General features: G+C 31.4%; 1 protein-coding gene across 3 annotated transcripts in view; it reads left to right on the top strand.

The window, feature by feature from the left end:
- LOC148601199 (neprilysin-1-like) overlaps positions 1-12,930 on the top strand; it is a 58,560-nt gene that overhangs the window by 24,779 nt on the left and 20,851 nt on the right. For 2 of the 3 annotated variants that reach the window (XM_088554790.1, XM_088554788.1), the window contains 4 exons: positions 4,026-4,105; positions 9,576-9,715; positions 10,276-10,323; positions 11,695-11,745. In XM_088554790.1, the coding sequence (XP_088410916.1) occupies positions 4,038-4,105; positions 9,576-9,715; positions 10,276-10,323; positions 11,695-11,745 (307 nt within the window). In that variant the 5' untranslated portion in view covers positions 4,026-4,037. The remainder of the gene's footprint in view (positions 1-4,025; positions 4,106-9,575; positions 9,716-10,275; positions 10,324-11,694; positions 11,746-12,930) is intronic. The other variant, XM_088554789.1, reaches the window with a different exon arrangement.

The following is a 12,930-nucleotide window of genomic DNA, read 5'->3' as shown; positions in this document are numbered from 1 at the left end:
ATATCTTAACCGGATATAAATAATGTGAAACACTGATGAAGAAGTGTACATTGTCCCCAATATTTTTAAAGGATTAAAATTTAACACAATTGTCCAACAGCGATTTAGTATTAACACTTTTGACACAATCAGTTCCAAACCCGAATATGTTTACAAATTATAAACTGTGAATCTACATAATGTTCATGTTCAAATTAAACAAAGCTTATGCTTTTACGGCTCATATTCATAAAATACCGCTACAACTACGCTTTGTCTAAGCAGAGCATTTACAGGTCTGAAAATTTGAAGTTTTGAACATCACAAATTCACATGCTATATAGTTTTTAATCAAACAATCGAATTAACTTTCTAACACACACAGTAGAAAAGTTGAAATGTCAGACAAAAACGGTTATGCATTCGATATTTACTTTTACTACAGAGGACAACTTGAGTAGATTAAATTCATACTTTTAAGTTTGGATCCAATCTTTTAACTTGATTATGTAGCAATACCTGTTTTCAAATGGAAATATAATTTCGACGTAAATTTATGATAAACCATATGCCAGAGCTTGACGTAACTACGCAGACTTTTTGTAGCGCACTAGAGTTCCCACAATTAGGCTTATCAAACAGGTTTTATGTTGCTACAAGATTGAAGTCGTCATTACAGAAGTTTTATGGTCGTCATCACGAACTCTTGGACCGCTACGGTGCATCCATCTGCACCATGAAACTTTTCGTTCAACCGTGCCATAGTTTTCCTTTCCTCTATCGTTTACCATGTACTTGACTTTTTATAAGCAACTCGGCTGTTGTGCATGTACCTAGAGAAGCAGGGGACCATTAACCTACCGGTGCTCCGCAGTCAGATTTGCTCATTTACTTTTGTTTCTACTTTGTATGCATTATAATTGTTATTTTGTGTTCTTAATTATGTGTTTCTGTTTGCCATGCCTGGTCTTTTTTCCTTTTTATGAACAACTCGGCGGGTGTTTCTATAGAAAAGTAGAGGACGCTTACTCTACCGGTACACCTGGTCCATGCTCCCAGCTTTTAGTTGAGTCCGAGTTGCTCATTTGCTGTAGTTACTTTGTATGTATTATTTTAGTTACTTTATGTTCTTTGTTGTGTATGTCTGTTTTCCATGTCTGGTCTTTGTCCCAGGATTACTTTCTTTTGATTTCGTCTAGATCTTGGTTCCCTTTATTACTCTTTCAAACCGGTTAATAACCCATCTTACATTGAATGAACCTATAAAGACTTATATACCAACATGTGTTTGCCTCTCTAAAAATTATGGGCACTTTTACATTTTGCCACGATATTTTAATAGTGTGCTCTACCGCGAAAAAAAAAGACTAATGAATATTTTTTTCTCGAAGAATATTCTAATTTATATAATATTATATTTCGGGGAAAGATTGCACCTTTAAAACTGTGCGAAGGTTAATTGATTACAGAGGTTGCGATAAGAAGACAGCGCAAAAACCTGCAGGTTTACAGTAATATGGTGCACCACAATACGCAGGTTATCTGGATAACTTCGTCAGATTACTTAATGCTTGTAATGAAGATGTTGATTTTTTCAGAAATATGCTTAATTTCGTTTTCTATTTTTTTCTTATTTTAGTTAGTGAGATTTGTTTCTCCTAGTATAGGTGAAAATGCAATGCAAAGTTCTACATGACTGTTCTAAATGTTCTGTTATTCGCATAAGTCATACAATAGAGAAAACATAATCTTGTATCGTATTGTAAATTTTCTGGAACTCGACCCTCTTGAGAATCTGCAAAATGAATTGTCAGTCGTTAGTTCCTTATTTCTTTTAGTCCCCTGTGAAGTAATTAATAGCAGTAAATGAGATGAAGGCAATCTTATAAGACAAGCTAGCGACACTAATTGTAAGCAGTTGAAGAGGAAATAATTGCTTATTGTCTATCTTCACTCTATAGATATAGCAAGCCTGTTGTTGAATATTTGTATAAATTTATAAAAGAGTAAAACGTTTATGGTACTGCTATATTTAAATAAAGATTTAGTCTGCTTCCCTACCTTTTCCTCGACTGTCTCGTCTTTATAGCCCTGTTATATTTTCTATCAACTATAAGGGTCTATTAACGTCCTTATACTTTAATATCAAACCACCCATACATATATCCCATTTTATTGCGATGACAAGAGTTCAATGATCATTTCAAATGAATGATGCACCTGTGTTGCGAAAATTACTTTTACAATTACTATTTCTATCCTTGTGAATGTTGTATAAATTATTTTCAAAAGTTGAACTTTTTATGTTAGTATTTATGCAATATACAAATTTCACTCTTATCGCGTTGGTCAAACTAGAGCAAAAAAGAATGACATCGAAAATAATCTATAAATAAACATGTTGAATTATTTGATTCGTCATTTCAAACCAGATATATTTGTTCGTGAGTTTAAAAAAAAGCTTTCACAGAGCATCAAATAGCTTTTTAACACGTTTCATGTGGTGTCATATAGCAATTTGTGCATTTTACATTGATGATATATAATAGGTTACATTGTAAATACATACCACTGAAATGCTCGTTGCTTTCGTCGTTGTGATTTGATTCTTATTTTATTATGATATTTCCCTGTGATTATCGTGTATTTACATAGTGCTACATTTATTACTTTTGACAGAAACGGGTGCATGTAAATCAAAAGGTAAAAAATACTATTTTTTATACAATTAGGAAAACAGTCGATTGATGACATAAGTAAAAAGATGTGTAGCACATAAAAACAAAGAAATTAAAAAAATGTCTCAATTTGATTGTACAATGAATATTTGAATTTTAACTGGTATTATGACTTTTGTATAAGGATGTGTAGGATATAGAAAAAAAGGAAGTCGTAAAAATATCTTAATTTGATTTTATTTAAATTTTAGCAATTTGTTTTTAAAATACATTGTCTATGACAAATCATACTATGGTTAGATCAGAGAACAGTGAATCTAAAACTTGGGAGGGAGGGACTACAGTTAAGCAACAAAAAAAAATAAATAAATAACACAGAACTAATTTAAAACAACACAGACACAATTTAAACGAACAAATGGCCACGCTGTCTCAAATGATATACGGAAAAATGTAAAATGTGCAAATGATTCGACAGAAGAAATGAGTGTTTAAGATCAATAACTTCTATGTGATAGTAAAACTATTCTGATCGTAGTAATTTGTACCCTATTTCAACCTGGTACATGGAATTTAAGTTGCTGTCTTTGTAAGAATCATGCAAAATAAATAAAACAATTGTGATAGCCCCCTGCTAATTAAAAGCCTGTATATCTTTTTTTTCGTTATGTTGTTATTTATTTGTTGTAATTAAGTTGTTGTATGTGTCAATGTTTTTAAATGTGTAATTATTTATTCCAATCTATCTGCTCTTAGGAGATCATCAACATTGAAAATCGAATTGATTCTATTATATTTAAGTGTCATTTACAGAGTTACCTCCCTTAATTTTGAATCTGCAGTGCATTCTACATAACCTTTATTTCCTAAAAATACGAGTTATATGAAAAAAACAAAACAAATGTTTATTTCTGTTTACTATGACAATTTGAACGAAATATCAAAAATAAATATATGTATTTGCATGATTCTTAGCTGAGTGCCAATTAAAGCACATTATTCCTGTTATCTGTAATGCTTGTATAATAAGCATATTTCATTCAATGGTTTAATTTGTTGACCGACAATCGTTTATACGACTTTGGAAAGCAAAATTTAATTTGATTCAGGAATTTACTATGATACAAGAAATTAAGGCAATTTAATCAATATAAATTATTACTTATGCCACAAAGCTGTAAACATGCGAAATAGAATTCGTAAATATTCAAATAGCAGAGTAATATAATCTCATTTTGGGAGGATCACAGTATGTCAAAGATATCAGGAGACAGTATATAAACCTACACCTATATACATGGGTCTCCTTACTTTACATTATGAGGATTTGTAAAACTTTATAATTTAAGTCCTAGTGTGTATTTACAGGTGATTTTTGAAATGGATATCAATGGGAAAAGTAAATATTACATTCCGGAGGATGGTGCTAATCAAGTCAAGTTTTCCAAGTAAGTTGGTAAAAAACTATTTCTATGCGTTTTATAACTAAAAGTTTTGTTTATTGATTTCAGATATGTCATGCTTTTCTGAACAAACCTTTTTCAAAAGTCAGTCCAGTTGACCCTTCTCGTTACATATAGGTGTTTTTATATTAACTTAATTTTATTTGTTAGTAAATCTCTTATATTCACAAATTCATCATTTAAAATATTTTCAAATTTAAATTCATGATATAAAAGACTTTTTTGGTTAAATGTATGATATCTTAGCTTGATTAAACATTGCATTAAAGCAAAATACTCAAAATATAAACTTCTGAAAATCATTATCTACGTTATCAGTGATCGTCCTTTCTTAGGGACAAGTATTAAGATATCACATCTTGTTTTACGCTATTGAATAGTAAGATCGTGCAATCGTAGCAATAACTTAGGTAAATAGTGCTCAGAATCCAAGCCGGGAGCCCTGCCCACAGAGCAACTGGGTAATATGCCCCAGATTGTGGAGTGGGGTACTCCTGGTGTGTTTCATGCTGGGGTTGTCAGGCTATAATATGGAAAACCTGACCTCGAACCATAGTGTTGGGAAAAATGCCCCGTTCTTAGCACGTTAAAGAACCCTGCTGTGGTATTCGATAGGAGTAGGAACCTTTGCGCTCCGCCAGAGAAGGCGAAACATTTGCATAAGGTCAATCAAAGTTACAATAACGTTCTAATGAGATGTGAAAACATATAATTAAAACAATACAACAGAAGCAAGGAAAGGGTTGAATGCACATTATTTATCGTTTTAAATCATAGTGAAATGTTGATCAACATTATCTGCTTTGAGTCAAGTATTTTCCATTGGTAAATTGGCACCATCTTATTTTATTCTATTCTAGTTCAGTTTGTGGGGATTATAGTTTTTCAGGTTAATTTAACTATCTTGGCAGCAAATACTTTTTTGTTTTGATTCGTCAACAAAATGGTCTATTTATAGTACTCTTTACCGTTTATAACAGATGTGACATGCTTTTGCAGTTACAAAGATCTAAATTGGAAATAAATATACATATATATATATTTATATATATCAATCATTTTAACACCATCCACATTGTGTCAATAGCTTGCAAAAATCTGCTTATCACACAATTATCAATGCCTGTAATCGTAATTTATCAGGGAGAATGACTGTTTATCTGATATCCTTTATCAAGTTTCAATTGAGCAAATTAATTCCTAAAACTGAAAATTGGTTTTTGTGGGTGGTATAAAAGAAGATTGTTGAAAAGCGGAATTTATATCACAAGCAGTCATTTAAGATTTTTAGATTAATTGGTTCTAACGTCATTTACGCTTCAAATTTAGACGCATAAATTGATCAAGTTCCGAATAGTATCTGACGTTCTAAATTCACTCCAGCCATGCAGACAGCTCTATCCGAAATATTCAGAATGACAGGATACAATATACTTGTTCAACCTTCAAAGGCATTGTAAAATTGTAAACGTAAAAATGATAACTTAGAATGACTATCTAAATCAGTTAGTGATATAACGAAAGTGTCATTCTTGCATGTTTATTATAATTTGTTCACACGCGTGAGAATGATTTTTAGGTACAATTTAACTGATCACTCCGGGTAAAATTTTCATTATTGTCTTCTGTCTGATTTATTATATTTAATATTACATGTACTACGCAAAATTGAAATTACAAAAATCGAAAGGCTGTCAGTAGGTTTTTAGTATTAAAGCAAGTAAGAGTGTGCCACCATAAACAATGCTTCACAGGTACTAAAGGAGAAAGTAAAACCAACTGTGGGATCAACTTTCCATGGGCAACTCGGCGGGTGTTTCTAGAAAAGCAGAGGACGCTTACCCTACCGGTGCCCCTGGTCCATGCTCCCAGGTTGTTTTAGTGGAGTCCGAGTTGCTCATTTACTTTCGTTACTTTGTACGTATTATCTTAGTTACCTTATGTTCTTTGTTGTGATTGTCTGTTTTCCATGTCTGATTTTTGTCCCTGGATTATATCCTTTTGATTTCAGCTGGAATCTTGGTTCCCTTGATTATTCGTTCATTTGTTTTTCTTACGTGTGCGTAAAATCGAATGGGTTAAATATAAACCAAATGTATTTAGATGAATTAGAATGTCGAATTCCAATTAAAATATAATTATAAACGTTTATAATACTATGGAAGTTGCCATCTGTCCGTACAGTAGCAGCAGGAAAATGAAGTAAATTCAGCAATTGACAAAACAAGAAAAGAGTATAGTATTTTGCTCCTTATTTAGCATGACATTCGTTTGTACGTCAGAGTTCTAGTTATTGTGTCCTAATCATTCCGTATTTGGTCCTACATCTGTAGACGGAATTGGAAGTAAATTACAGGTAAATATTAACATCAAACGTCTTGACCAGATTCTGCGTGTGTGTCCAATGTATATTTGAAATTTTACTTCCGGTACTTATTGTATGCTGTACCCTACAACTTAATTCTGACAAGTTCATTGACCTTTGGAAATATTCAAACTGTCTGATACACTTTATATTAACCACATTCCGTACTAAAATATTTTAACACTGCTTTAACTAATCACACGTTAGTCTCGTGTGTCTGGCGATATTTTGTAAATGAATGTCTGGGTAAACATGACATTTCATTATCTTATGTTTTTGGTTTTTGTAGTAAAGACTCCTTCGTTTGTTCAAAACACATCACCATTTTTCTATTTGCATCAGTGCTAATTCATAGTTTCGCTCGTAATGCCTAACTATCCTTCGCTGATCACAGTAAGCGATAGCAAACACTAATCCTTTGCTATCGGAGAAACCGTAGTGCTTGCATTAAAGAACGTTTACTCAACGTGGAATTGCTTATTTTGATATGCACTTAATTAGCTTAACGATGTCATTATCACAGTTCGTAGACTCTCTCTCTTGTAGATCAGTTGCTCAAAAAACAAACAGAATGGGGTTAAGACATATGAGTAATTATACAACCGTCACCGGGTTCTTTATATAACTAATAGTGATTAACCTCTTTGGTAGTGCAGTTTAGGTTTAACATGTGATGCGTCTCGATCAACAAGCTGCTGAATTATTTAAATCTTCATCATGATGTATTTTCATCTCAGTGTTTGTCGTTATTTTGTCTTTTGTTTTGGTTCGTTTTATTTGTTTTGTATTGTTTGTTTGTCTTGTTTCGTTGTTTTTTTTTGTTTTTTTTTATTTTGTTTTTTTGTTTTTTTTATTGGGTGTTTTTGTTTTGTGATCTTGATCTATCTAATCTAATATCAAGCACTGTAATCAATTTTGTTTGAGGAATCATCAAATATATTTCGATTTTGAAAAAATTTCTCCTTGACTAAAGTATTTGCGTCTCCACACCTTTATGTATAGTTCAACAGAAAATATTTAAAAAAAATATTTAATAGATCATCTTCCACCTTTTGTATTATCTGTTTTTATCAATGACTTTTTCTGTGTTTCGTAATATTTCTAAACTAATTACATTTGTTTGCCTTTTTTAGTAAGTGAATCAATTCAGTGTCTTAGACACAGGTAAAAGAAAGCTACATAAGTGCGTGTAATTAAAAGTTAGTTAAATCACTATTTAAGTCCCATGTGTGTGTTTTATATTGTTTTCTTTTTTATCTGTTGAAACTTAAACCAATGACTCTTCCCTCCATACTGAGCTATATGTAAGTATTATAGGCGTTTATAACAACTACCATAATTCGTCGGTTTGGCTTTTCTAATAGCTTCCGAATTTATTATTTATTTCTTTAACCGCTTTACCATTCCGAATTTAACAGCATTTCACCGATATCTTGATGTATAGGAATAAAAACTACCAAAAGAATTCACTTAATTCATGATAATTTTGATACGATTATCAGATATAAACTTAAGTCGGCGTTTTAAATAATGATGAGTTTTTACATTTCAAAAACTTTTCTACCCTATTAGTTAAAGTTTATTGACGTGCAATAAAAGTGCTTTCCATTTGATGTTTCTTTACTTATTGATAAAAAATGAAGTCTTATTCATTGGAGAATATCTTCGTGTCTCCTTAACTGATTTAGAAGATCTAATGGCAAAGCAGTAATCAAGTGGATGATAATCTCTACTATGTAAATCATCACTTGAATGTCAGAATTGGGGAATGTATATGAATCATGGCATTATTAATTTGATATAAATAAGTTTGTACTTTAACTGTGTTGTCTAGATAATATAATTATAATACAATGGTAATGATTAATTCAAGAGCATGACACATTAAATGCCATTTTGTTTTTCTTTTCTAACTTACTTCCTTTACAACCTCCTTTCTTTCCTGAAAGAGAAAAAACTGTTTTTCTCCTTAGTTGTGCTACATGTACATGAATCAAGCTTTATTGAAAACCAATTATTGAAAGAAATCTTCTATAGTAAATATTTAACACACTTAGCATTCTACGTATAGTTGGAAGATTAGTTTTGCTTTTTTCTTCTTTGTTCAGTACGTTCTTTGTTTAATATATAAAGGCTCAGTCCTTTGGAATAAAGATTGATGATTTTACTTACTAGATAGTACATGTAGTGTATGTATTGAAGGAGTATATCCACACATGCCCCTTCTGTCTGCACTATAAGAAACGTCACCAGTCCTCAAAACAAAGAAACTAGTGGTTAACCCAATAAATTTGTATACTTTTCGAATTCATTTAATTCTATCATTTCTAGAAAAGCAGAGGACGCTTACTCTACCTGTCCATGCTCAGTGCGAGTTGCTCATTTACTCTTGTTACTTTGTATGTATTATTGTGGTTATCTAACATAGGAAATAGTTAATAATACTTCGGCTGGAATGACATTATATGGATTGGTATGTTGTCTTGTAGAATTGTATAACCTTATATTCTTTCTCCGGACAGGACCATTTGCGGTGGTTTTTTCAATTTTCCATATTTTGCCCTGATATAACCATTTGTATTTACGGCTTTTCCGTTTAGAATATTCCTTTTCACTTTTGCCTAGATTATATCAGTGTGGTAATTTTGTTATTATATGTCATTCAAGACGACATACTGGTCCAAATGAACTACTATAAGACTATAAATTACGTTTTTTTTTGTATATCACACTTTGTCGCCGTTTATTATATTGTCTGACTTTTAATCCACTAGAGAACATAATAAAAATTCAAAGAAACTCGTAATAATGCTTATTTCTCGACTTTTGACGATGTGAAATATCGACAAATAGTTAATAGGCATTAAAATCCAGCTAAATATTACATACTTGAAAACAGGAGAAAAGACGATTTACACACAGAATACGCAAACAGAATAAGATAAAATTACATATAATTCATAAAGATAGGGAAACAAAAGACTACACAAAAAAATTAACGCAATTGCAACATCAACTCTTAAAAAAGGGAGTTCCTTTGGAGGGAAGCACGATGGACTAGTATTACAATGATGCTTTTTTCATTTACAGATCGAAAAGGGAAGCTAGCAAACTTTGGTGTAAAAACAGAACTGTATTAGAGAGGATTTTATTTTGTGTTGTGCTATTATGTATCGGAATTATCATTATTTTGTTAGTCCTTCATGCCATTACATTACAAGACAACAGGGGTACGTATTTAAACAAATCTCATCTCACTTTTTTTTTTGTTAAAACCCAAAGTAATTCTGACCATGACCTTTTGACACTATCAGTAATAGTTATTGATATATTTATTGATATATGATGACATATATTAATATACAACACAGAAAAAATCACTTTCAAAGTTCTCATGAAATATTCTTTGTAACACCAAATCTCATTGCATATCGTCGTAAAGTGAAAGAAATCGATTTCGCGATTCACAACATGAAATTTTTAACGTATGCGTATAAGTAATTTTCAAATTTGAACGGTATTCAAATGAAACAGAATAACACAATTTGATTGCATTTGAAGATTTATTGTCGGTCGTGACTCGTAAATTACCGTTTATTAACTTGGCTTAGCCTGTCCACATCTGGTACCTCCAATTCGTCAACTACAATAAGTTGTATTTCTTATCAAATTCAAATGTACAATTCAATGACAACATTAAGAAAAATGTAAAATAATAGAAACAAAGTTATGACACGTATCTTCAGTCGCCATAAAGATGGAATGGTGCTTTATTTAATTATGTGTATAGTTTTGCTTTCAGATTACCAAAAGCAGTTTTATCAAAATTCACATATAGGTAAGTTTGTATAATATGTTTGACTGTTCACACATGACACATTATCAAGAATAAGACAAAATAGTTTTTACAGCTGATTCATAAGACATGTGGCAATGATTCTTGAAGATTGCAGTCTTTCGATCATCCAAAATGAAAATATCATAATATAAGCTATCTAATGATACGTTCATTCTAGATGAAGCCTTTAATTTTTACCCAATAATGCATGAAAGAGCTGATGGAATTTAATTCCTTTTTATAATTTATTATTTTCTTTGTTTGCTTTATCTTGATTTTCTCACCAAAATATTGTTTTTCTTTTTAAAGATAGAAGGTACATCCAGTCAATGACTTGTCTTCCTCAAAATCTCTGATCGATCTTTCATACACTGATGCTATTGCACTTATCCTTGTAGTCCGGCGTGCATAAATTTCGATGAACTTAGATAGTTTTTATTTGTTGCTGTATTCATATGTTCTAAAAAGATATAGCATGCTAATCTATCAATAATTTGCTAGGCTTGGTTTCTGAAAGATATAATTGATAATGATTTAACGAGCAAAACATGTTTGACCGTTTGATCTGAAAACTGATATCATTTTTGATCATTGATAAAATGTCTTTAATCGTGTTATTCTCGGCACATTATAAATTATGGCAAGTGAAAGATGATTTGACAGTTGCAATTTATTTTAGTATCCGTCTTGTGGGATTAAAGCATCATAATGTCAGCCCTGAATAAAAGCATTGTAGAATTTAGTCAGATTTCAATTTATAAAAACATTGTTTTTACGTCTCAGATGTAGTACTGTTTTCTTCCTAAATAAAAACATTGTAAAATTGGGTCAAATTTCAATTAGTAAAAACATTGTTTTTATGTCTTAGATGTATTACAAGTGTAGTTTTCTTCTTGTGGGATTAAAGCATCATAATGCCTGCCCTGAATAAAAACATTGTAAAATTGAGTCAGATTTCAATTTATAAAAAACATTGTTTTTATGTCTTAGATGTATTACAAGTTTAGTTTTCTTCTTGTGGGATTAAAGCATTATAATGTCTGCCCTGAATAAAAACATTGTAAAATTGAGTCAGATTTCAATTTATAAAAACATTGTTTTTACCTCTTAGATGTATTACTTGAAAAGAACATATTACCCAATTGAAAATGTTGATTGAATACATGTGTACAATTAGTTTATCTTTCTAATAAGTTAAGTGGAAAAATCAGTTTCTTAAAATTGATGTCGCTTTTCTATGTACTCCTCTATGTTCTCCTCTATGTACTCCTCTATGTTCTCCTCTATGTTTCATACTGATTTTTTCCTTAATTTCGAACTATAAATCTTTAAAGATCGATCCATTTGTTTTATTTTTTTGCAAATTTTCAGGTAGTCAGCAGGGTCCAAAAGTATGTATGACAGAGGATTGTGTCAAAGCAGGTATTAACAAGAAAGATTCAGATAACTGAATTAGCAATAATATATATAAAGATGAAATTTGTTTTTATTTGGTGGATGACCTTATTTATTTGTTTCCGGGTTTTGTTTTTATAATAAATTTTAACTTAACGAGATGTGATAGGTCAACATAGAATTGTAAAAGCGTTTAGGAAAACTAAAAGAGATATTAAAAGAAAAATAAAAATTTGCAATAATTTTGTTGTTTAACAAAAAAATAAAGAAAATATTGAAATTATATATTTGAGATCAGTATACGATGTGGAATCGAGCTAACTAGAAAACAATTGACCAAACTTTATGACAAACGTAGTGACTTTTCATTCAGAATTGTCAACTTTTCTTTCATCTTTGGTAACATCCTCTCAGCACCTGAGTATGGAGTTTTCATATCAGAACTCATACGTTTTGCCATAGCTTGCCATAACTACGCAGACGTTTTGTATCGCGCTAGACTTTTTTCAATCAGGCTTTTAGAACAGGTTTATGTTGCTACAAGATTGAAGTCATCACTACAGAAGATTTATGGTTGTCATCATGAACTCGTTGATCGTTACGGTGTATCCATCTGCACCATGAACACTGATTTATTCAACCTGTCATAGTTTTCCTTTCCTCTGACCCGGACTTGACTTTTTATGAGCATTTTGTCAGGTGTCTAGAAAAGAGTTCGCTTACCCTACCGGTGCACCTGATACATGCTCCCAGTTTTAAGTGGAGTCTGAGTTCCTCGTTTTTTTTTTGTTACTTTGTATGTATTACTTTAGTTACTTTATGTCTTTGTTGTGTTTGTCTGTTCTCCTTGTCTGGTCTTTATGCCTGGATTACAATTTTCTGATTTCTGCTTGAATCATGGTTCCCTTTGATTACTCTTACAGAGGGATTATTGCAGTGTTGATATTACTGTGAGCATATCTACAATAGGTATTTTTGCGGTGTTGAGATATCTGCAAGTATATCTAAAAAGACTATTGCGCTACTGAGATATCTGCCATAAATATACAAAAATGAGATTATTGCTGTGATGAGATATCTTCAAAAATATACATATACAAATATGAGATTATTGCAGTGATGAAATATCTGCAAATATATCTAACAAAAAATGTGCGTTTTTCCTGCCAATGCTAACTGTTCCGTGTTGCTCATTTCATGTTAGTTTTCGTT

The sequence above is a fragment of the Perna viridis genome, chromosome 12 (genome assembly GCF_037379345.1).
Source record: "Perna viridis isolate PV_CMFRI_1.1 ecotype Kerala chromosome 12, ASM3737934v1, whole genome shotgun sequence".
NCBI classification, from domain to species: Eukaryota; Metazoa; Mollusca; class Bivalvia; order Mytilida; family Mytilidae; genus Perna; species Perna viridis.
Note: the sequence above shows the minus strand (reverse complement) of the source record. Positions and strands in the feature narration are given on the sequence as shown.